Here is a 25,878-nt window from a genome sequence, read left to right as displayed (position 1 = left end):
AAGGACATTGTCCTCTGCCTAGGAAAAAATATTTCTTGATAGATGAAGAAGATCCAAATTCCTTGTGCACCCCTGATGACACTACCATGGTAGTATGGCCAGAATACATTTTGATATTAATATTACTTAAGTTTAGAGTGCTGTTATTCAATGCTTGCCAGACAGCCCTTATCTCACCGTTATTTGATTTTGAACAGACATGGGCTATTGACCTTGAAGAAGACTTTTCCCCCAGACTTGCACCCCAGCCTGACAGGCTTGCATCCATCTGGAGGTCTATGACGGGTCAAGGATGCAAAAGTATACCTTTCTTTAGGTGGAATGGATTTGTTCACCAGATTAGGGATCGCTTGACAGAAGGTGGTAGAAGAATATTCTGGTATAAATGGAGTGGGTTCTTATCCCAAGAGGCCAGAATCCAATTCTGGAAGAATCAAGTGTAACTTTGACTCCACAGTACAGATTGTATGCAGGTGGTCAGTTGACCCAAGACTTTCATAACGTCCCTTATAGTGCAATTGTGAAGTTTCAGGGAGGAAAAGAATTGTTGAATTAATTTTGTTCTTTTCTCTGAGGGAAGGACATCTGGAGAGTTAAATTCAGTAGTGTACCTAGAAACACAGTCTCTGTACTGGGGGGCAAGGTAGGACTTTTCCCAGTTTAGGAACCACCCGAGTTGTTGAAGGGTTGTAATAGTCAAATTTCTTTGTTGAATCAGTTCTTGCTCTGTTTGACTGATTCTGAGAATCAGATCTAGAATAATCACTACATTCTTCATCCCCAGGAAAGCAATCACCTCTATCATACTTTTGAGAAGGTTCTTGGGGCAGAGGATATCCAGAACAGGAGAGCTTAACAGTATTAAAGAGATTAGAAGCAGGCTATATTTCCATCTCGAGTAAGGACTGCGAACCTGATGAATTGAAGAAGTTGGAGGATATATTGCCAGATGATAATATGCCTCTCTCAGGTCTATAATGCACTTGATGAATCAAGGTGGTGGTAGAGCTTTAATTTTCTGTGAAGGATGTGTCAGATTTTTTTAAGTTGAAAATCAATCGGAAGAAACCATTTGGCGTCATTAAGAACAAGGGGGAATTGTGCCCTTTTTCTGGTGTTTTTAAAAACTGAAACTATTACATCCATCTTTTGGAGTTTCAGGATTTCTTGCCATAACTGCATAGTCTGAGAAGGTTGCTGGGTATAATGAAATTTGACCCCCTCAGTGGAAGCATTAGCAATAAAAGCGGTAGCAGACTTTAGCATAGGTAGGGTGTCTAATAGCACCACTCTTAGTGTTCTGTTCCTGATATGGTTTTCTAGCTTTGTCAGCTAGAAAAAAAAAAGTGTGGGGGAGATGGATGTTGTGGCTATGTTTGATTTTAGGTTTAACATTTCCGACTCCCAAGTCTTTTTTAACTCGCTGTTCGCTTTTCTGTGCATTGGTTCCTTAAGTTGCATCTTCGATTGGGACATCTGTTTGTTTTACAATCTTTGTTACCTGGATATCGAAAATCGATTCTTGAATTCTTTAGATGAAGAGATTTGAAAAGATTTTGAGTCTCAGCTCTGTAAAAAAATAAAACTTTCTTTTATTGAAGCATATTAAAATACAGCAATATGACTAACAGCTGACGCGTTTCGAGTGTTTCTTAGTCATGTGATTTTTCTTTTGCCACTTTTTTTTTTAGTCACTGGAGCCGGCAGTGGTGCTGGCTCCGCTCTTCTATGCATCAAGATGATTCAGCGCGATGCTGTGAGGAGCAGAGAAGGTAGAAGCACAAATAAACGGCATCTCCCTTGACCCTAGGGTCTCCGGGTGTCAGAGACTAGTGCAGGAGTAGAAGAAAACTGCAGACTCGGGATCTGCTCCCACTGACGTGTAAAGTTAGCGGGCGGTCCAGATAGAGTTAATCAAAATGATATAGAGGAATTGTATCCCAACCAACACCAGGTACACTGAAAGCACTCCGAGGAGCTATAGGTGGGGGATCTAGAAAAGAGATGTCCATACTGAGGCATTTCGAGCTGCAAATTGTTGTCTATATAAAAAAAAAAAAAAATCAACACATTAGAATGAGTGACATATAAAACGTAAAAGGACATCTACCACCAGGATCAAGGATGGTAAACAAAGCCCACTAACATACTGGTGGGAAGCCCCTCTAGTAGGATTCTCTATCCCTTTAAGTTCTTATGCCCTTGTTTTGTAAAAAAAAAAAGCTTTTAAAATCATGCAAATGAACCCGAGGACCTTCGGGCTCCAGAGATGTCAATGGAGCCTGAAGCCCCTCAGGCTCATTTGCAAAATTGGAAGGCCTTTTTTTCTTAAAAACAAGGGCATGGGATGCTTAAAGAAAAGCAGATCCTGCACGAGGTGGCACACACCAGCATGTAAGTGTATTTGGTTTAAAAGAAATACCACCAGGATGAAGGATTGTAAAGGATACAAACTTTTAGGGAGAGTGGGCTCAACTTAGACTGCTGTTAGAGAAAATCACCTCCATAATAGAGTTACCTAGCCCACACTCAGGTACCTGATCAGAGTAACAAAAGGGATTTGGTGGAATGTAAAAGGAGCAGAGACCTCAGAGCAGTGTGCAAGCCTGCTCACTTTACAAACTTACTACCCCACGCTCCTGTGTCTGGCTCCTTGTCTAGGTGACCTCTCTTCTAGTGAGTGCATTAAGGCATAAGTCGTCATCCTGGGAACAGCCGGAAGTCATGTTCAGTTGGCTGCATGGGGTGTCGTTGGCATCACGGAGATGCAGACAGACAGTCAGAGGCCCCAGCAGAAGGCAGGGAAGGATGCCAGTGGCACCGATCATAGCTTAGGACTAGTAGGGTAAGGGCACAGACATTCTGCACTTGTGATCCCTCATATTGTATCCCCTGGAGGAAGAGAAGGGGAGAGGAAACTATACTCTCTGCCCTGTATAGGGACAGAAAGCTCGACAGAGATGTGTGCCCACCAGGGAATATTTAATTGGTGTAAAATAGTTATTTCCTTTATTTTGATGTCCAAAATGTATGGTATGTTCCCATGTCCTTCTTTGTACAAGGTCTTTCTTTCGTATTCAGCAATTTGATATGTCTAGTGACTTAGCTCTTAACCGTCACTGCATAGTCTTATCACCTCAGAGAGATGAATCACCTAATCATACATTCTATAGCTATGGAAACCGTAAAATATCCTGTCAATATGTGTCGGAACAACCTCAAGTAGGTTTGAAATAAGTGGGAAAGAAAAGGGTAAAGAAGCCGCATTTACTTGATGAACTATATTACAAAATGTACTACCACCAGCACTAGTCTATTCTGAAAATTAAAGTGCCACTAAACCTTCCAAGCTATATTTTTTTTAAGGCCAGCTGCACATGCTCAGCCCATTACAGTTTGGTGCTGCTGTTCTGAAAGGAAGGCAGGGAAATCACTAAAAAACAACTCTCAGCACTGTAATCAGTCCAGAATTTCACCAGCACACGCTGCGGTTCAAGCAAGGTTGTGTAGAGCCGTCGTAACTTAATTTTCTTTTCAATTTATTGAAATTATTGAATTTATTGTTTTTTTGAGAGTGCAAAAACATGACTTGTTACTGTAGTTTTTTTTACCATTTTCTGTATATAATTATGGGGGTTACCATCTTAACTGAGCTCTGTTAATCGCATTGCATTACAGCAGTTTCATTGCCCTATACAGTTACACACGTGAGCCATCATGAATCAAACAAAAATTCAATCTTGGCTTAAACATAGGTAAACAGCTAAAAGTCATCCACTTGTGAGGCCAGATGAATTTAAAAGAGAATCATTCATTTCCATGGTTGCAATGTTAAAAAAAAAAATGGAAAACTTATGCAATTCACCTGATCTGAGTGCAGTGACTGAGTATATCAGTTCCCTGCATATTCAGTGGTTACTGCTTTGCCCTGCCTCCTTGTTCCTGATTGACAGGTATCCCTGCTACACAACATGCTGCTCTGTGGATCATCGAGAGAGCTCTGTTACATTATTGGCCACTTTATATCATGACTAGGGTGATGTCATCTTTTAAATTTGCAAAATATCTGATCACATCAATTCACAGCATGAATCCATGGAGTAATGGGGAGGAGTAGAAATCCATGAAGGCATTTGATCAGATACATATATGGAATAGACATTGTAAATGTAACTGGGTAAAGGACCTTGGGTGACATTCGGGTAACATGACATGCTAAGAAGAGGTAAGGGACATGGGAAGGAGTAGATGGGAGAAGCCAGGTAAACAGGACATGCCCCTGTTACCAGGTAAAGAGAGAAAGTTTATGGAGACGCAAGGGAAATTTTTTTTTAGCAAAAACAAGGAAGAAACCCAGAGCAGATCAGGAGGGGTTTTGGCGCTCAGACAAATCTTCAGGAAGCCCACAAATACTCTTTATATTTAAATAATAATTTTCAAATCAAAAAGCTACACGTTTCAGCTCAGTACGTGAGCCTCCGTCAGGCATATGCATGCCAAAGGCTCACGTACTGAGCCGAAACACGTAGATTTTTTTTTTTTATTTATGTCTGAGCGCCGGAGCCCCTCCTGATCTCCTCTGGGTTTCTTCCATTTTCACTCTGCGATCCTGTCCCTTGGAACGGGAGACGCTGATGCTTCGGATGCTGCCATCCTGTGATTTTGTACAAGTGCATTAGCTTATGCAATAAGTTGAGGAGCTTTTTACCTTTTTGCCATTTATTGTTTTCTAAACGTACTACACTAGGCAAGTGCTTTTTGTCTGTCTCTTTGTTCCTCTTGCTTCCTGGAGATTTTCCAGCAGTACATGGAGGCTCCACCAGTTCACTACCGAACAAAAACAAGGGTGTCAGTTAATAGGGCTTTATGGGAACCTGTCAATAGCTGTATTCGTGAAAATGTGGCAAAATGTTCCCTATAATAAGCAGAGAAGTCAAGAAAAGCAATTCATTAAAAACAAACCATTAATTAGATTTTTATTTTTAAAACTTCCTATTTTATTGGCATGAGTACTTAACTTAGAAACTTATCTGTTTTAGTAAATCAACTTTATGGCAGAAATGTAAATCCTAACACCACACATATATACAGTATTATGTACACTTTTTACAAGTATGACCAAAACATACCTTATACTTCCCTAAACTGCCAAATGACATTTCTAAATGTTAAATCCGATTGAGCTGCTTAAAAGTGCAACAAAAAAAATATATATAACAAAATATCTATAGAAATAAAATGACAGTTGACTTTTTACTGGTACAAGTCTTCCTTAAATCACATTTTTTATTTCACAGCATTGTATCCATGAAAAAAATAAGCACCAATTATTCTTGCAAAGAACAATTTTGTCTAAAAATTGTTGAAAAAAGTGTTAAATACAAGTGTTGTGGTTTTATTTATACAACAAGCAATAAATACATCATATCCAAACTTATATTCTGCATACGACTAGCCCTGTACATCAAATGTGCCAAAAGGATAAGCAAACACCATTCTTATTTTTTTTTGTCAGTTTTCTCCATTTTTGAGAAAACATTTTGCTACCAACAAAGGCCACGGACAGTACTTTAAGGATAGTATTACAGTATAAAGTAGACTTCTGAAGAGAAATTATAAAGACACTGAGCAAATAAATTTGTAAGCTGTAAATGCATTGCTGGTGATAAAAACATATGAGAATATGTTCATGTGCTGTGACTTCTTTTTATGATGACAGAGATCCCATGAGCTTTAACAAGTACGATCGGGTATCCACAATATTACTTTATTGTCATGTGTGGAAAGGTTATAACTTATATACATTTTCTTCCCACAATATACAACAGTACCCACTTTTTCTATTTTTTTGTTTTGTTTTTAAACTCAAAATTGCACGTAAGAAGACTGTTAAAAAGCACTGTAAAAAAAAAAAAAAAAAATCAAGTCAATTTTCTGTACACTTTCTACAATTTTGAGTGGACTAACAATACAGAAGTGCAGTCTCTAAAATTTACAGTTTTCGGGTAAGGAATAATTCAATGGAATATTTTCATAAGTGAGTACAAATAACTTTCTGGTCAAAAAAGGGAAAAAAAAAAAAATATGTATGGTTCACGCATTGAGCCTCAATGACTGATCTTCTCTTCGTCTAGAAGATATATCTATGTCTATTGAGTCTTTTCCTACAATAAGCCTCAAACGCTTTGCTGGTGGCAGAGGAATAAAGTCATCTTCAAACTCATCATCATATTCATCATCATCATCTTCACCCTCTTCTTCAGAAGATTCCTCCAAGCTCTCTTCCTCATAATGATCGTAATCATCAACTTCCATTCTTGTTCTCACAAGTGATAGTGTGTCATTACAGTACACCCCATTTTCATGAAGTTCCTCGGGAAAAGACACCCTTGCTTCTTCTTCTCTTTTTAATTGGATCTTTAGTTTTGTAGAACTGCTCCCTGATCCGGAGTTATAACCATTGTTTAACTTTGCTACATACAAACTGTTGTCCTTTTCATTATCTTTGCTTAATTTAATGCTAATTTTTGAGGAGCTCATGTTGTCATTTTCCTTCTCCGTTTTACTGCTGTTGCTGTCATGACGTCTACGAAGGGTTAGTTTTGGAATTCCAGTGCTATTTTCCAGAATCAATTGTGCGTCATATCTTGTGATTCTTCTGCTTTTTTTGTTTTTAACGGTTCTTAGGTTATCTTTTGTCCTTATTTCTGAAGTGACCACAGGGCAATCATCTGAAGAGTTTCTTGTATCTTTATAATGGAGTGAGCCATCACTGACAACATCCCCTGCACCTGAGTCACAATGTGAGCTTACCAAGTCACAAAAGTCATCTTTCTTAGAGGAATCAAAATCAGAGTTTGACATTTCTGTGTTCAGAACACGTTTTAAGTGTCTGCTTCTTCTAGACTTACAGAACCCATTTCTTTGATATCTATTATCCCGTTTTCTTGCAGTTTCTTGCTCATTTTTATGAACTGACTGACGTTTAGTATCAGTTCTGTGCACCTGTGTTAAGCTCCCACTGCTGCTACTTCTATAGCCATCTGAAGTATTTGGTGAAATATTGGCATCGGTTTCCATGGAGCTTCTTGTTCTAATAGAACTTCGCGTGATATATGTACATGAATTTTCGCCTTGAGCACCTTTCATTGAATTCAGTTTATATTCTCTAGCCGCATGTCTAGTTAAGCAACCTGTAGTTTCTTTTAGCTTTGCTGCCGCTTCTCTCTGTTTATCCTTTTTAATGGCCTCATTCTTATACAGTACTACTTTGGGTTCTTTAAGAACAAGGTTACCCACTTCAAGCTTTCTTGAAGCACTTCTTTGCTCTGATCGCCTGCAATGATTTCGCATTTTAATTTTAGAATGAAAAGGCTTTACAGGCTTTCTCAGTCTCTTTGGTACCCTGGAATTATTTATGTGAGAGAGTTTAGATGAGGTAGAAGAGGATGAAACTGGAATTCTTGACATGGACTGTCTTCTCAACGTTCGACTTTTCCCATTCTTCTTCACAACAACTGAAGATTTTCTATTTCTTGCTATTGAAAAATAGAAAACGAAAATAAAAATCAAATCTGTGCTGTAATTGGTTGCCAAATATCTGCATTAAGTTCAATGGAACCAATAACAATCAATCTGCTGGCAAAGGAAATATGAAATCTCCAAATGAAACATTCTTGCTGACATTTGGGGGATGCTAACCTATACTTATCTGGGCTTAGAGTCAACTCAATAAATACTAGAAGACAAGATAAGCGCCACTATCAGTCTATTTCCCAATTTCCCATTTCAATAAATACAACCATAACCAAGTAAAGGTGTGTGAGCGAAAACAACTTAGGCTGATATAACTGCAATATCATAGATTGTTGGATTTAGTTATTTGCTGAAAGGAAACGTTTTATAATACAATATACTTTCTGTATCAATTCCTCAAAGTTTTCTAGGTCTTTGTTTTCTGTCCTTCTATAGGGAGCTTCACCGTTTTTTCCCTGTGGATATAAACCAATCCCTGATCACGTGATGTCACACAGGCGCACGGCTTGTTACACTACTCTCAGAGATACTAACAAGCTGTGCACCTGTGTGACATCACATGACCAGGGACTGGTTTATATTCACAGGAAGTAAACAGTGAAGCTTCCAATAGCAGGACAGCAAGCAGAGACCTTGGAAACTCTGAGAAATTGATACAGGAAGTACACTGGAAAATTGTAAAATTGTTTCCTTACACAAAAAATATCAATTATTGTGGACAAGCCCTTTAAGCATGCATACAGAAAACAGTTTTGTATACAATATCTGTTTCCATCTTTACAAGTTGAAACCTTTGAGAAGACCTCTTCCCTGAAAGCCTTTTCAACTATTGTACTCATTGCATTCTGCCGCTCTTATGAAAAGAGAACATTCTGCCAACTCCTTCAACAATGTAAAACATTTTTATTTTTTGTATAATGTCAGTATACAGAGTTCCAGGAGTAAGAGTAGATAAAAGAAAAAAATATATATCACATAACTGTATTAAGAATGAACACTTACATGATTTTTCCTGAGATGTGTCTGCGTCAGTGTTGGAGCTTACTGACTGGCTGTCTGAGTTTTTGCCATCACCGAGCTTTTTGAGTCTGTTTAAGCGTTTGTCTGTTTCCCTTAGCCCATACTTGCTGTTGATAACAGGAGCCGGCTCGTTGAGTCCAACTCTTGATTTAAAAGCACCTGTTGCTCTCCTGGTAAAAAAAGACAGAAGCATTAGGACTCACAACAGGCATGTGTTAAAACATCAAGAAAGTTACACTTTAAACAAAATTTCATTAACAAAAGGTGGTTTTAATTAATACTTGAGCATCTTGTGAGTGGTGCAGCAGAATCTCTGATGAGGAATTTGATGTAGCCTAAAACAATGTCACAAAATGCTTTATTAACCCCTAAACAATGTGTGATGTATTACTATGTCACCCAGGCTGAGCCCTCTCTATAGCAACCTGCATGTTTGATGCATATTGCAGCAAACTCCCACCCGTAACACCCTCCATCGGTGCTAGCACCAATCGCAGATGTTAACCCTTCCATCGCCACTGGCAAAGATGCCTGCGGCATTAAAAAGCAGTTGGCGCTGCCATGTTGGTATAGATTGTCGCTCCCCGTGGCGTCATCGGGGAGCAGCTATCTGTTGCTATGGCAGCCTTGGGTCACACAAAAGACCCAAAGCTGTCTCGTTTCACCATGTATTACATGTGCGATTTTCACATTGTAATAGAGGATGTGGAAAATCCCCATATTCTGCAATACTGTAGCATGGCAGTATATGGCAGGATCAGATAACCTAAGGTTAAAGTACCCGAGGGGGTCTGAAAAATAGTAAAAAAAAATTCAAATCAGGGAGCTCTTTTATGTATGGAAGACAAGTCCTGAATTGTAGAATAGTTTTTTTGAGCAAAACCACTCAGTTCAGGGAACAAACAAGATATATTTCTGCATCAGTGTTGCTACAGCATTCTGAAGGTATATTTGGCTTATAATGAATACAAACAAATGGTAGATCCTTTTAAAAGAAAAAATAAGTAGGTGGGGAGGGGAGTGCAGCTGCAGTCTCTATTCCTCTATGTAAAAAGGGATTGAAAGCAGATGTGGCAACAACTTACCTTGTATACAAGCATGGCACTAATTTTGAAATAAAACCACAATATAACTGTTGGCAAACTCTGTCTAAAACCTTAGGTGCAAACTTATATAATTGTTAAACAGATTTTTACTTTATTATTGCAAATGGAATATAACTGTAAAATTAACTAAAACCACACCTTTCACATGTATAGCATTCACAGAATTCATTGTTTTCACCAAAAAAGCCATCCCCATAATAACAGGAGATCTCCTCGCCAGGCTCTATATCCCTTAATGCTTTTACACAAGCAGTGTCACGGCCAGTTGATACAAACTGCAATAATAAAGCACAATTAGATATTATCATCTAACCAGAACCTTTAAATATACATAAAGTTTTAAGATAAGTATTTTACTTACTTTACAGTTAGGTCTGCAATCTAGAGAAAAATAAAAAAGAAGAACAATTTACTTTAATATTAAAGCTAAAATACCTTTCATTTCATATATAATAAAAAAACCTTATTATTCCATATATAGACAGCTTAAGCAGAACAACTAGCAGTCTGTGTCTTCTATGCACTCTTCCTCTACTCCGCACTCATACACCTCCCTCCCCACTTACAGTCATGTGCATTGAGCAGGGGAAAGGGGATTGTGTCGAGGAGAGGAAGAATGCATTGAGGAGACACAGGCACACAAAGGCTGCAGCTGCCCCGTCCCCCGGGACTCACCAGATGCTGCTGACAGGGAGCCAGGTAATGTGAAATAAAGTTTAAGTACTGAAATTATTCAGAATCCTGACAAAGCCAATTTTTGAATCAGCATAGCATAGGCCATTGAAACCTGTCACAAGCGAAAAATAACATTTCTGGTGACTGGTTTACTTTAAAATAACTGATGCAAACTGGCAATAACTCCAAAAACAGTATATTTACCTAATTTACGCATAAATTTTATGGATTGTGAGCCATTGCATAGTCATACATACAAGATTCATCAGACCAAGCTTTTCTTCTATCCTTGTTGCACGATCCAGTTTGGATGCTTACATGCCCATTTTTGCACCTTTCTGGCTAACCAGTATTACCTTTACAGCAATTTGTGCTATAGGAGATCTTCTGTGGAATCACACCAAATGGACAAGCCTTCACTCCCCATGCGCAGTGAGCCTTGGAAGCCTATGAAAATGATGCTGGTTCACTAACTGTTCTTCCTTGGGCTAATTTTGGTAGGTACCACCAAAGTAGGTTCTACCTAAAAGTAGTCACCAGGAACACCCAACAAGACCTGAAATTTGTAGATGTTCTTAATCAGTCTACCTATTATAACGTTGCCGGTCAAAACACTCATAACATTGCACTTGCCCATTTTCCAGCTTCCAACATATCAACTTTAAAAAAAAGGACCCATCAACAGATTTTGACCACCCTGAGAAACAATGCCTGCTGATAAAGGGTTACAAGTCCTCTCCATATAACCTTAAAATTAGCTGCCAGTGGGGCCCTGTACCTTAATTACAGACGTTTTAGCTTTTGTGACTCTTCTCTCTCTCAGGCTGTCAGTGAACCACGCCCCATTATTTTGACTGACAGCTCTGTGTCTCTTCAAATTGCAGCTCTGCCTCCTTGTATTTAGGGTCCTTCTGCTAATATTTAACTACAGACGTAAAGTGCTATGTACAGATGAGAAATATTGTGTCATTGTGTTTTTTTTGTGTTTCATTTGACATATGACCAGTGACATCGCAGGTCCTTTAGCTGTTTAAGTATAGCAAACTGTACACCATGTATGAAACTACATGAAATCCCTACATGGTCAGATACATGCATAGGGTACAGTTTGCCATCATTAAGAGGCTAAAGGACCTGTGAGGATGTCCCTCTGGTCTCATGACATGAACGGTGACCGTTCAGGCATAAGGCATGGGGAAAATTAGATGGGAGGGGCCTGCTCAGCAGGCCACGCCCACTGTTGCCAGGTAATACAAGATAAAAGGTGATTTATGTATATAAAAAAAAAAAATTAAAAAAAAAATCACACCCTAAATTCTCACTTTAAACGTGAATATCTCTGGTTCACTGGCACCTAGAAACACAGATTCATTAGAAAGAAGAGGAAAAAGTAAGTGTGTTTCTAGGTGCCACAGAGCCGATGTTATAGCCCACTGAAGTGAGGACGTACCACATACATCCTTGGTAAAGGGTGCATCATATCCATAGCCGGAAGCTACTCTTGGTAAACCCCTTTCATTACTCAAGTAACCTCATCAAGATGCCTTGGCATTTAAATTGACCAGTGTGACATTTGCGTTTCTCGAGACCAGATATTACGTATTACAATTGTGCTGGGTTTTTAGGTTTTCTTTTTAAACATATACATTTAAGTATCACCAAAACTTAACCCAAATTATATAGTTTAAACAGCATTTTTTTAAGCCCAGTTTTTAAAAAAAGTTTGCTTTTCTTTCTTTATTATATACATGTTGAATATAAACAACAAGTAAACCCAGCCTCACAGCGATAGATTTCAACTAATATGCACAGTTTTCCCCATGCATTTGGGGTCTCAAGCTTGATTTGTACATACATACCATGGTTAATGAAGGCAGCTGGCCCAAGCCACAGCTGAGCACAGTTTTTCCTGGTGGAGTACATGACACTAAAGTCATTCTCCCCATGGCGTAAAAGCATATTCTCTTCCGCTTCAGACAGTTCAGCTATACAGCCCACAAGAAGTTCTATTTTGTCATTTCGTTTCCTATTGTAAACAAGAAAATGAAAAAATAACGCATAAATCCATATATATATATATATATATATATATATATATATATATATATATATACACACACACTACATTTTTAGGTATATACTAGAGCATTGGTGGCGAACCTATGGCACGCGTGCCACGGAGGGCACGCAGAGCCCTCTCCGTGGGCACGCGCACCATCTCCCCTGCCGTCTCTATATTAATCAGTGAAGCTCAGGACAGGCAGGAAAAGCTGCCGATCGCCGAGAGCTCCAGTGATATCTCTCACTGTAGGCTGCTCTGTGCTCACTAGTGCTGCCGTACACTCTCTCACTCCCTCCCCCTCCTCCCCTGCAGCCCAGAAACACGAGGAGAGTACAGCAGCCTGTAAAGATAAGTGCAGCAGGAGGGAACAGGCAGGAGCTGCTCTGTGTGTATGTCAAAGGCAGCTTCTTACTATAGGACGCACCCCAGATTTAGGCTTCCAAAAAAAAGGAAAAATATATTTTACACCAATTAAAATATCCCTATTGGTCGCACTAAAGCACAGCACTCACAGACAGCTCTGCGTCATCCATCCACATGCACACTCAGCTCTGCGTCATCCATCCACATGCACACTCAGCTCTGCGTCATCCATCCACATGCACACTCAGCTCTGCGTCATCCATCCACATGCACACTCAGCTCTGCGTCATCCATCCACATGCACACTCAGCTCTGCGTCATCCATCCACATGCACACTCAGCTCTGCGTCATCCATCCACATGCACACTCAGCTCTGCGTCATCCATCCACATGCACACTCAGCTCTGCGTCATCCATCCACATGCACACTCAGCTCTGCGTCATCCATCCACATGCACACTCAGCTCAGTTATACACACACAACCACACACTCAGCTCAGTTATACACACACAACCACACACACACACACAACCACACACTTCCCCCATTCCCCTTCTTCTTACCCTGTCCCAAGGCAGCATGGAAGTATGAGACCTGTGGTGATGTAAGAAGCATGTGATCAGTCACATGATTCTGATATCACCGCAGGTCCTGGAACTGTCGGAAGAGAGAAGTACGGAGGCTCCTATCTGGGAGATCGGGTGCAGCTCTATATCAGGGCATCACCCGATCTCCCTTACAGCGGTCAGGAGGGTCTGGCAGTGCAGGATCCTCCTGACCTCAGGTCTATAAGATGCAGGCACTTTTTAGCAAGATTTTTTCTTGCTAAAAAGTGCGTCTTATAGTCAAGAAAATATTGTACAATATTGAACTTTTTTGAATGCAAAGACTAAATTTTGTGGCAAACAGATTACACCCCAAGTTACTGAGAGCATGCCCCTTTTTCAGAGGAGTTAGAAAACTGCCTAAAATGGTCTAAAAGCTTCAATAAAATGTGCCAACCAGCATTTCATGTGCAAATTACTCCAGTTTTCTGGTGTAGACAGATTGAAACATCTTTCCCGCTGTGTAGCAGCAGTGCTTTTAGTTGACAGGGACCGCACCATTCACAGAATCATAATCTATCCGATGGATATACAAGTAAAATGTGTTGGGTAGGGAACATTTAAGCATATAAATATTAAAAGCCCTACCATTCTTTAGTTGCAACTATTTTGGCTCCATTTTGCTCAGAAGAATATCTGTTGCAAGGCAATATTTCAAACCCGCTGCTGACTGCAAACATTCTCAAGTAGATGAAAACCTGTGGCAGTGGAAAATAAAATGTGAATTAAAAAAAACAAAAAACAAATTCTAGTTGAAAAATATCTTACAGTAACAGCATTAGGCTTCCATCATGTAAAGCAATTTTGAACAAATCTAACCTAAAAGTAAATCATTTGTTTTTTCAATAGTTTTCCCTACTTGAAATCAAAGTATATTATATATATTATTTATTCTCATTGTGGGAGGAGAACCTACATGTTCCTTGAAGTGCTTTTCCTGCATTTTATTCTTGTTCAGGAAATAATGACGCGCCCATTCTCCAGATACCAGATTTTTAAAAGTTTTCTCCAAGTGTTCAGATTTTTTGAAATTTTCAATTACTTCTTTCAGCTCCTCCTGTCTACCTTTAATAGGGCGAAACCTGAAACAAAAGATAACATGATTGCTGATATATATAACCAATCCCTTTAAAGTACTTTTTGTAAGTGCTGTGTAACAGGGGAGTAGACTGTACAATGACAACTTATTCTTATGGCATAGTGTGGTTTCCAGGATAATGCAATACACTATAGAAACACAGTCTGTTACCTGGTATTCATTTTGTGTGTCTGAAACCCCAAATAGGGGTCCAACACCAGGCTTGTTGCAAGGTCATCGTTTTCACATAGCTCTTTTGCACTCATTCCCGAGGAAGGTACATAGCGAGTCTGAGTTGTTTCAAATGTAGATCCATTGCTACCTAGAATTGTACACAGAGAACCAAATACTTTGAGATTATGGGATACAACATTGGGCCTATTCATAGAATGAAAAAAGAAAAAAAAAAACAAAAAAAAAAACACACTATTCTGCCGTTTTCTCAGTTTTTGTTTTAACAATAAATCCTGTGCAATAAAAGTTATGCTAGGTTAACATCACAATAAAAGTTCAGGAAATAATAACATTGTATGGACACGTCGGACGGATTCCCGACATATCCTTACAACATATGGCGTAGACTTATCCCACTGTATGCTTATACAGTGGTATATGTCGCCCGAAGAGAAATAAACAACAACAGCAGTCGGTGATTGGCTGCTGCCAATGTTTGGGGTGATTCCCCAGTGATGTCACTGTCCTTTGCTCCCTCTTGCAGAGTGATGTATCCTCCTAGCGAAGCTTGGGGACATTGCATCCGCTACGGCTTCTGTTGCTTCCACTGAGTTTACTATGTCTCTTAGCAGGAGAAAGCAGGATAGAAACCTTGTTACTGTCTTTTTCACAGGATACGTTACATACTGGACAGACAGAGGCAACAACTATGCCTCAATGTCCTAGTATATGCCAATGGGTATGCTGTGCGTATTCACCAGGAGCTTTCCCGACATATACGCTGAATGTACACTAAAAACGAGGTGTGAATGCAGCCTTACATGTTACCTCTATACAGCGGTTCAACAACATTGCAGCAATGTTAAACTTTAGTTTTTGGTATACTTTGAAAGAGAGGTAGCTGAACATGGATAAAAAAAAGAGGAGGGACTCAACCAAGGTGCAAGTGCTAGAAATTATACTGAAGAATGAAACAAAAAAATTAAATGAAAGGTATGTGGGGAAGGTGGGTTCCCAGTAGGGTATAAAGACAGCAGGAAACCTTTTGAATTTTCATTTCCTCTAACAAAACTTTGGAGCCATATTAAAATGAAGGTGGCTGCTGGGGGATAGAGGTCACGTATGCAGACAATGACAATGTTCTAACTCTGTAATATCTTATTTTATTTGTATTTATGTCCCATGATCTGTAAAGAGATGCAGAATAAAATATCAATATATATATATATATATATATATATATATATGTGTTAATAAGGCTATATTTGCATAAAAATTGCATTGCATTGCTGACTCTTTCAAAGACTCAGATTGTAAGCTCATGCGAGCTGGGCCTTCACTTCTATTGTATTGTATGGTAATGTTATTACTCTGAAATGTCACATTTTATTTGTATATGTTCCCCATGATTTGTAGAGCGTTGCGGAATAGGATGTTGCTAAAGATTTATTATTAATTTTAGATGCTCAAAATGATGGCAACCTCAGAAAACACTATGGACAAAAAATAGTCCATAGTGCTGAAAAACACCACCTTATACAAGAGTATAAAAAAAATAAACTTTCCGTTGCTTCCAGCGGCTCCTCTTGATTCTTCTCTTCATTTGAAACAGGGTGGGCAGAGAAGCTCCCGCCAGTGCACACTTGGAAGTCAGCAACTGCGACAGGGCTGTATCACAGTGTGAGCTGGCGAGCTCTGTTACGAGTGAAGAAAGAAAGCAAGAGGAGCTGCAGGGAGCATCAGAAGGTAAGTGTGGAAGTTTATTTTTTTTTTTTACACGGGGGCACTGCACCACCAGGTGGGCTGCTGCGGGGCATGAAATTATTTGGGGAGGCAATGACCAATGCATATCCCACCCGAGTCAATAAGTTTTCACAGTTATTTGTGATAAAATTAACGGCTAATACCCAAATTTATATGGTAATACATCAATAAGCTGTCTAAACAGTTGATATGGCGCTGCAATATGGCTCCTGAGCCTTCTGCAGCCTCACCAATTTCTGCACAAGGAGAAAGTAGGCGATGATGAAAATATACAGAAATGAATACCTACATCTGCTAGACCTTCGATCAGAAACATTTTTGCTGCCTCTCAAATTTTCTCGTCCTGAAGTCCTTGGCTTGCTCCGGCTCCGATGGCGTTCACTGGACAACCTGCTGCCATGCCTCCTGCCATTCACTACCATGTTCTTGGATTCTCCCAACCACTTCATGCCAACATTGAACCTGGCCTAGTTGCATTTAGCCCCTGTCTTATCGGGCCCTGAAATGTTTCAAATATGCACGCCTGCAAGCAAATTGGAAAAAAATTTAGAGACAAATTCTAGACTTTAATGAGACTCCAGAAATGTAATTATTTGAGCTGCAAAACATGAAAGGATTTTTGAACATACAATTATGCACCCATTTACAGATCTCAAGTTACCATTTCTAATTCCAGCTGAATTCAAGGAAACAGCCAACAAATAAGTAATGATAGTTATACAATTTTCCCAAATACTTAAATTTTCAATTCCTCATGGTTTTCTTGCTCTCTGCTTGCTGTTGTTCTATGGCAAGTTTTATTGTTTTCTTCCTGTAGAAAGGTTCTAGTCAATCCTTTCCTGCTTGCTATGCATATAGTTATGGAACCCATAGAGCTACCTTCTTCAGGCCTGGGGGAAGCATGATTGCCATGTAGCTGCTGGGTTCTGGCGGGGTTTGTGCGGTGTAATGTACTGCAATACAATTGTCAGACTGTGAGCACATACTGCAGTAAGGAACTGGTTAAAAGGGGCCACTATTTGAATTTTAGTGAAATACTGGGAAAAGAATTCCAAAATGAATTAGTACCATAAGAATATAATACCATGAAGAATTTTCTTGCCCACAGTTTCCTAATTATAGCACTGTAATGTGTATGGGAAGCAACCAAAACCTTTCAAAAGTACAAACCACCAAAATAATTATATTATTAATTATGTATGAATAATAACTCGATACCAAGTGGCAAACTGCTCCAAAATTACTCCCTTTCCAAGTATGGATCAATAATAGGCATAAGTGTCGGCAGCCAATATCAAGTCAGCATTCAGACATTTGACACTATGCTTTTTATTGCCTCATCTACAACAGAGTTCACTTAAAAACATATTATCTCTATTCTAGAGAGAATTTTTAAAATAGATAGCAAAACCATTAGTACTCTGTAAAAGTCCATTTTAAAAAAGAACCTTTCACAACCTTAGTTTTAGAATGTTTTCACATTGTAGGGGCTGCTACACAGATTCAGGGGCACTTTGAATCCTCTTTCTAGCCCTCACTGTTGCAAAGATGTTGGTCCCAGTATCTGACCTTTATAATCCTGTGTTCTGTCAAAGAGGAGGAGCTGGGGCTGGAGGTGGGTATAGCAATAATCATCTCTGTCCAATCAGCAGCAGGCAACGTCAGAGAAGCTACTATGAACAGCAGTGACCTGTGATTTCTCCATGCTTCATCTATGGGCTATTTTCACACACATTCTGCTAATATTCTGTTGATATAGTGTTTAAGCCACACTTTTACGCGATTGCGATGTAAACGGAATGTACATGTAAATGCATATATAATAACATGATGTAAACGTAATGTGAATGTAGACACAGAGTAAACTCAAACACAATGTTACCGCAATAGCGATGAAAACCTAAATGTGATGTAAGTATTCTCAATTGCGCAAACATGACGTTTACTGGACATATGTGCTTACATTGCATTTGCAACGTGGTGTTTTTCAATAACATGGCATTTGCCATTTGACAATTGCATAAACGTTGACATTGCATTTACACTGCGTTTGCATTTACATTGTGATTGCGCTTACATTGCATGTTTGTTTATGTTGCGTTTGCATTGCATTCACATTTCCATTGCATACCAATCTGAATCGCAATTTATAACATTGTGTTTTTTGTAAACACACAATGATAACTGAATAAGCAGGATGTGAACACCAGCCCCCCCTCCCCCGCATTTATAAATGAGTTTGCACCAGTGATCTGGCATAGTTTACAAATAAATAGGGATAATAAATGTGGCCCAGTGTATGAACACAACATCTAGATGAGCATCCAGAGATCACACACTGATTGGACAGTTTGAAAAAAAGATTAGCATAACAAGCGCCTCCTCCTCTACGCCAGCTCTTCCTCTCTGATAGAACACAGATTATAATGGTCAGATACCAGTACTGATATCTCCGCAACCGTGGGGGCTAGAAAGCAAAGTCAAGGTGCTCCTGAATCGGTGTAGCAGCTACTACAGAATGGTATGATCATATTCAGCCACATTTCCATAGCTTAAACTAGATCCTTGCATGCAGAACACCAATATCGCCTAACCCTGGGTTTCACCTTCACAGCTACTTCTGGGGCATGACTAGTGTTAATGAGCTACCCCATGGTGTAAATAATTTATATATATATATATATATATATATATATATATATATATATATATATATATAGGAGAGACTTTTGCTTTATTTCTATACTATAATATAACATATCCACGTTACTCAATTCAGAAGGTCATGTGACTAATTTTACATGATGACACACATTTATGGTCCTACAGCCAATGGGAGGGAATTGCTATTTTTCTAGCTGACAAAACATTGCAGCATTTTTTCCTAATCTAATTTCTATTTATATTAAAACTGTTTTATCCCTGATGGTTAATTCAACCTATTACAATATACTTTGCTGAAAATGTAAAAATGTTCTAACCATTCCAATTCAAAATAAACTACTACGAATGTATTTTCAAATATAAGTCATCCATTTCAGTAGTTCCATACTTCTTCACAAAATATTCAAGATTTGTAGCTGGATTTAAAGCATATGACCACTCTGATCACATGAAATCACAGCATGACTCCATACACTTTTACTCCTCTCCATGGAGGCATGTTGCAATTTTAAGTGCTCGGATACAAAATAGAAAATTTTGGTGACAGGTCATCTTTAACACTGCAACCTTTTATTGAGTAAGATAAACCATAAACAATAACATTTCATAAAAAGCACAATTCACAGAAGTGATCCGTTTACTAAACATATTCATCTGTATTGTGTTTATTGTGCCTTTATTATAAGTGCATGCATACAGCCAATAAAAATTTAGAAAAGAATACAAGGAAGTTCTACAATTGTGTCTCCTAGTTAACACAATTTGATCACATTCTGCTGGATTAAAATCTACTAATAGACAAGAAAGCTGGTCAGACTGGCTTCAATCTACATTATCTGGATCAGTCGCCTGTCCGTACTAACTAATCTATTCTTTGCAACCTCTCCACCAGGAAGCTAAATATACATCACATCCGCAAAGTGACAGGGAAAAGAAATGAAGAAAAAAAAAAAAAAAAAGTCAAGCTAGCAGGCTCATCAGCCAATGAAATTCTATGTGTATTTAAATGTCCTCAAACCACACGCCCAGATATTCAGGGCTGATGCACTGTGGAATGCAACAGTCCAGATACAATCATAGGAAATAATGCGAGACATAATAGGCTTTCAACAATTAACTCTTTCCTGCTGCCCAATGCTAGCTACAAACTGGTTATTCCACCCGTGACATCATAGAGATCAGTGAGAAGATGAAAAACCTTAAGCCCCAGTTAAAGCAGTTAATTAACCTACATACAATGATGAACTGGGTTACCCTACATCACTACATTTCTAACACACAAATTATTCCTTATCATGAATCTATGATTTAGGTCTAAAGATACAATTAAGCTACGAAGAAGCCCCCTGAACATAGTCAGCTGGGTGGATACAGTATTGATAGTGTGGTAACTACTGGAAACCATCAGCATTATAGAACAAAGGACAATTGAACCTAGTGATGGATTCAAGTATCATAAAGGAGGAATACAGAGGATGTGCTCTTCATGGACAAACTGCTGAGGGGCACCTTACAAAACTGGGGGAGCAAGGAGCATTACATGACAGATTAATAACCATTGTACAGAAGCCCTGGCTGGAGCATAAATTGTCTTTTTTTTTTTACAAATAGATCAGGTAGCATAAAAGGTCGGGGTAGCAGGAAGCCTGCCCCCTCCACTATTATTGGTCAAGGTAGCAGGATGGAACCCCCCCTCCACCATTATAGGTCGGGGTAGCAGGAAGGAAGCCCCCCCTCCACCATTATAGGTCGGGGTAGCAGGAAGGAAGCCCCCCCTCCACCATTATAGGTCGGGGTAGCAGGAAGGAAGCCCCCCCTCCACCATTATAGGCCAGGATAGTAGCAAGCCCCTCTCTACACATTAAAGGTCAGGGTAGCAGGAAGGTCCCCCTCCACCATTATAGGGTGGGGTAGCAGGGAGGCCCCCCCTCGATCAATATAGGGTGGGGTAGCAGGAAGGACGCCCCCTCCACCATAATAGGTCGGGGTAGCAGGAAGGAACCCCCCTCCTCCACCATTATAGGCCAGGATAGTAGCAAGCCCCTCCCTACACATTAAAGGTCAGGGTAGCAGGAAGACCCCCCTCCACCATTATAGGGTGGGGTAGCAGGGAGGCCCCACCCTCGATCAATATAGGGTGGGGTAGCAGGAAGGACGCCCCCTCCACCATAATAGAGTGGGGTAGCAGGAAGGACGCCCCCTCCACCATAATAGGTCGGAGTAGCAGGAAGGACACCCCCTCCACCATTATAGGTCGGGGTAGCAGGAAGGACACCCCCTCCACCATTATAGGTCGGGGTAGCAGGAAGCCCCCCCCCCTCGATCAATACAGGGTGGGGTAGCAGGAAGGAGGCCCCCTCCACCATAATACAGTGGGGGTAGCAAGAATGCCCCTCCCTCATAGTAGGTCAGGGAAGCCAGAAGGCCCCTCCCCCATAACTGACACCCCCCCCCCCCCCCATACCACATCATCTAGCAGGAAGCTCCCCCCCACCATAATAGGTCGGGTAGCAGATTGACACCCCCCCCCCCCCCCCTTTACTCCATAACAGATTAGGTATCAGAGTGTCTACCCCCCCCCCCCCCCAAAAAAAAAAAAATAATAGATCGAGTAGCAGGGTGAAAGCCAGCACGCCCCCCCCCCTCCACTTATAGCCACCGATAATGTAAAGCCAGGCCTTAAAGGATATTCAGAGAATAAGGCCTGTGTATGGAGACGAGCCGCGCATCCTACAGTAACACAGGGCCGCCCATACAAGTACACAGCCGGAGCTTTAACCCCAGTAATGCCGCAAACAACTTCTAAGCAAAACGTAAATAAACGTAAGAGAAAAGAAGGTAAAACAGTACCTGGGCTGGAGATCGTACGTCACACAAATCCGAGAAGAAATGGAACGCTCTAAAATTTACAGGAAAAAAACCGGATGGGGATGCAGTCAAAATAATGTTTTGTTAGCGATGTGACTGAAGCGTGTGGACGGGTCGCGATTTTTGGTTTGTTTTGTAGATTTACCAGAATGAACAGAGCGAGACGGAAAGGGTTAATGTCACCACTGATGAACCGGGAGTGAGGGGGGATATATTTATATATATATTTATAGGGAAACATTAACATTCAAGATGGCGGCGAGGCCGTGGCCGCAGCACAGCCTCCATAACAAATAGTCCCTCACACTCAAAGTATCCTTCCGCCGGCGATAGCCGGTCTCGACGAGAACGGTAATGTAAAAGTCAGAACTCGGAAATTGTAGCAGAAACGGCTCTAATATCTTACCGTTTTCCAGTGCAGAACTCTAACGGTCTACCTCGCGTCTCATTGTCCGGGGCCAGTTACTTCCGCCTGGTTAGGACTGCAGCTGGATGGCTGTGTCTGAGGCGGAGAGCGCGGATGAATACGAGATTAAGAACCGGCCGGGATAGAGGGAAATGCTCCCACCCACAGTAATACGGTGCTGAACGTTATACACATGTATGTGTTGGGCTCGTATCCGCTCTATATGTAACAGTGTTGCACGAGGTGAAACTTTCACTGCGATATGGCTTTCCTGATGATTGTACATGCTTACCGTTGTATGTAACATGTGGAAGTGTTCCTCTCTAGTGCTGTATTACAGGCAGAGGTGAGCGCACACCTCAGACGGTAACTGTGGGCCCCCTCCACCACCATCCCCAGTCCTTACATTTTCAGAACCAGTTTTTATAGCGTCTCCCTCCGCATTATTCGTTAGAGAAGGGTCCCTAATGATGTATGGCACCCATAAAGGACATCACCCACCAGTCTGATAGTAGATGTGCAGAACTTACCTGCTGGCAGTGTTATTCAGGTACTGGACCTGTTCTCAGTTAATGCAGAAACAGCTTAATTTGTTAGAGAAAAAAAAAAAGTTTTAAAAAATATGCAGGTTCAGGGTGCAGTCACACGTTTCAGTTAAAACGGCATCGCAGTCAGCTATGAGGTGGCTTTAGGTGCAGTTTTGTTAGTGTAACATGTCAAAGACATTTGTGGAACAGGTTTTCCCCTCAAATTCACCCGTTCAGTTCATGTTTTTTCACCTGTTATATTAACAAAACTGCACCTAAAACCACCTTAAAACTAATTGCGATGCACAAAGCCGGCTTATCATTGGAGCCAGAGGTCGCATTAACGCCTCACCACGCATCATAGACGCGTGATGAGGCGCCATTACCCCCCAAAATAATTGCCATGCGTAAAGTTATGCTTGGCAATTATTCCTTGTAGCGCGCAGGCTGAGCGGTTCGGCGCGCGCTGCAAAAGAGGTAAATGACGCGCGATCACAGCGCGCGCCGGGCTGCTCAGCGGGACACGTGACACAGTGATCTGTGTCAGCAGCGCTCCAGAGCGAGAGCGTAGGCCTCGGGAGACCTGTGGACAGCGGGGCTGCTGCTCTCTGTCCTGCTCCTTCTCTACCTGCCCGCAGATCCCGACGGGACTTAAGAGCAAGGCTGGGTGAGTGTGTGCAGTGTGTGCAATGTGTGTGTAGTGTTCTGTGTGTGCAGTGTGAGTGTAGTATAGTGTGTGTAGTGTTCTCTGTGTGCAGTGTAGTGTGCGCAGTGTTCTGTGTAGTGTAGTGTGCGCAGTGTGAGTGTAGTGTAGTGTGCGCAGTGTGAGTGTAGTGTGTGCAGTGTGAGTGTAGTGTAGTGTGTGAGTGACACTACACTACAAAACTTTCATACTCCTCCTCGGGTAAAAATACTCCTCAAAAATGGTGAGAGGAGTATTTTTACCCTTCTGGAAAAATGGTAGTGCGACCTCTGATTGGAGCCCTTTCTCAAAGATGGTCCAGGGCCCGGGGCTGGTTCTCCAAGAACACCATGGGGCTCACTTACTAAGGGTCTGAATCGAGCACTTTCGTTGGGTTTCCCAACGATTTGCGCCAAATTGCCTCAGGATTTTGGCACATCAGTGCCGGCTTTCACACTACAGAAATGGGGGGACATGGCCGTCGGACAACCCGACGGTTTCGGAAAAACCGCGTAATTTAAAAAAGAATTTGTGTCGCAAGATCAGCACTTACATGCACCTGGAAGAAGCAGGTGAACTCTGGCGGACCTCGGCGCAGCAGTGACACCTGGTGGATATCGGGCGCACGGACCTTATTGAATCCCGGCAGACCCGAATCCTCGTCAGAGAACGCGCCGCTGTATTGCGACTGTTCCCCCATATGTTACTTTTATGGTACAATGTACGGCTCCAAAAAGATACAAGAAGGGAAACCAGAATTTAGGATTTTCTTTTCCTCCGTACGTTAGAGAGTTAATAAAATCTCATCAATAAGCTAATGAGCAACTAAAATGAAGTATTTGTTAAGTGCCATTAATGTCGCAGAAAATAAGCCCTTATATGTCCAAATTGCCAAAATAATAAAGATTGTATAGTCCTTAAAAAGTGACAATGAAAATCTGCCCTGAATACTGCAGCTTCCCTTCGATGCCCTGGCGTGTGCCCGTACAGCAGGTTACCACCACATCTGGGGGATTGTTATACGCAGAAGGGATTGGGTATCAAACTTTGTAGAGCATTTTGAGATTTTGTCCACTGAGAATTTGTAAATTTTTTGAAAACACATTCATTTAGCCAAAAAAATTTAAATTTCAAAATTGCACACAATTTTGTTTTATCCCCTGTTAAACAATGAAAGGGATTACAAACTTCATGAAAGTTGTTTTACATATGTTGTATGGTGTGTTGTTTCTATAATGGGGTAATTTATGGGGTTTTACTTTTATTTAGGCCTCTTGAAGTGACTTGATAACTGAGCAGGTCCCTCAATAGCAGATTTTTGTGTTTTTTATGAAAATGTGAAAAATCGCACCTAAAGTTCAAAGCCCCATAACCTCCTACAAAAATGAGGGCATGTATAAAAACCAGGGAGAGATTAAGCAGACATTTGGTTAATTTTAGCTATCAAGTTTTTTTTTTGCTGTTATGACTATGTGTGGAAAAGTTGTACATTTTGAATTTCGAAAATCAAGAATTTTTCCAAATTTTCACCATGTTTTTTTCATAAATAAACGCTAAACACACCACAACAATTTTTCAACTAACATGAAGTACAAAGTGTTACAAGAAAACAATCTCAAAATCCCCTGGGTATGTTAAAGTGTTCCAAAGTTATAACCACTTATAGTGACATAGGGCAGATTTGAAAAAATGGTCCTTGCCAGAAAGGTGAAAAGTGGCTTCAGCATTAGAGGTTAAAATATTCTTTTCTGTTTATTTGTATGTCTGGGTTTAGTAATATGAGGTCATACACTCACCGGCCACTTTATTAGGCATACCATGCTAGAAACGCTTTGGACCCCCTTTTGCCTTCAGAACTGCCTCAATTCTTCGTGGTATAGATTCAACAAGGTGCTGGAAGCATTCCTCAGAGATTTTTGTCCATATTGACATGATGGCATCACACAGTTGCCGCAGATTTGTCGGATGCACATCCATGATGCGAATCTCCCGTTCCACCACATCCCAAAGATGCTCTATTGGATTGAGATCTGGTGACTGTGGAGGCCATTTGAGTACAGTGAACTCATTGTCATGTTCAAGAAACCAGTCTGAGATGATTCCAGCTTTATGACATGGCGCATTATCCTGCTGAAAGTAGCCATCAGATGTTGGGTACATTGTGGTCATAAAGGGATGGACATGTCAGCAACAATACTCAGGTAGGCTGTGGCGTTGCAACGATGCTCAATTGTTACCAAGGGGCCCAAAGAGTGCCAAGAAAATATTCCCCACACTATGACACCACCACCACCAGCCTGAACCGTTGATACAAGGCAGGATGGATCCATGCTTCCATGTTGTTGA

At 40.6% G+C, this 25,878-nt stretch overlaps 1 protein-coding gene and 1 long non-coding RNA gene across 4 annotated transcripts in view; one reads left to right on the top strand and one right to left on the bottom strand.

Annotated features, from left to right (window-relative positions):
* Positions 1–1,568: 1,568 nt before the first annotated feature.
* KMT5B (lysine methyltransferase 5B) lies at positions 1,569–22,452 on the bottom strand. 3 transcript variants are annotated; one of them, XM_072117985.1, is made up of 11 exons: positions 22,324–22,452; positions 16,675–16,908; positions 14,619–14,769; positions 14,286–14,451; positions 13,958–14,067; positions 12,197–12,363; positions 10,024–10,043; positions 9,801–9,937; positions 8,539–8,726; positions 4,709–4,827; positions 1,569–2,042 (listed from the first exon to the last, which is right to left on the bottom strand). In XM_072117985.1, exons 2-10 carry the CDS (start codon positions 16,832–16,834, stop codon positions 4,739–4,741), a joined length of 1,188 nt encoding a protein of 395 aa, XP_071974086.1. In that variant the 5' UTR covers positions 16,835–16,908; positions 22,324–22,452; the 3' UTR covers positions 1,569–2,042; positions 4,709–4,738. The 3 variants fall into 3 exon arrangements, with proteins under 3 accessions (XP_071974086.1, XP_071974084.1, XP_071974085.1); XM_072117983.1 differs by lacking the exons at positions 1,569–2,042; positions 4,709–4,827 and adding an exon at positions 4,960–7,538; XM_072117984.1 differs by lacking the exons at positions 1,569–2,042; positions 4,709–4,827; positions 22,324–22,452 and adding exons at positions 4,960–7,538; positions 21,900–22,275.
* Positions 22,428–25,878, top strand: part of LOC140070916 (uncharacterized) — a 20,166-nt gene continuing 16,715 nt past the window's right edge. The window contains exon 1 of the long non-coding RNA XR_011849012.1: positions 22,428–22,518. This is a non-coding gene — a long non-coding RNA (uncharacterized lncRNA). The remainder of the gene's footprint in view (positions 22,519–25,878) is intronic.

The sequence above is a fragment of the Engystomops pustulosus genome, chromosome 7 (assembly GCF_040894005.1).
Source record: "Engystomops pustulosus chromosome 7, aEngPut4.maternal, whole genome shotgun sequence".
Classification (NCBI taxonomy): Eukaryota; Metazoa; Chordata; class Amphibia; order Anura; family Leptodactylidae; genus Engystomops; species Engystomops pustulosus.
The sequence above is the reverse complement of the archived record's forward strand: the minus strand, read 5'-3'. Positions and strand labels throughout refer to the sequence as shown.

Coding starts and splice junctions, on each gene's coding strand:
- KMT5B (XM_072117983.1), bottom strand. CDS start 16,834: ATGAAGTGGTTGGGAGAATCCAAGAACATGGTAGTGAATGGCAGGAGG. Junction 14,068..14,285: donor AAAAGCACTTCAAGGAACAT/GTAGGTTCTCCT, acceptor CCACTGCCACAG/GTTTTCATCTACTTGAGAAT. Junction 9,938..10,023: donor ATTGCAGACCTAACTGTAAA/GTAAGTAAAATA, acceptor TTATTATTGCAG/TTTGTATCAACTGGCCGTGA.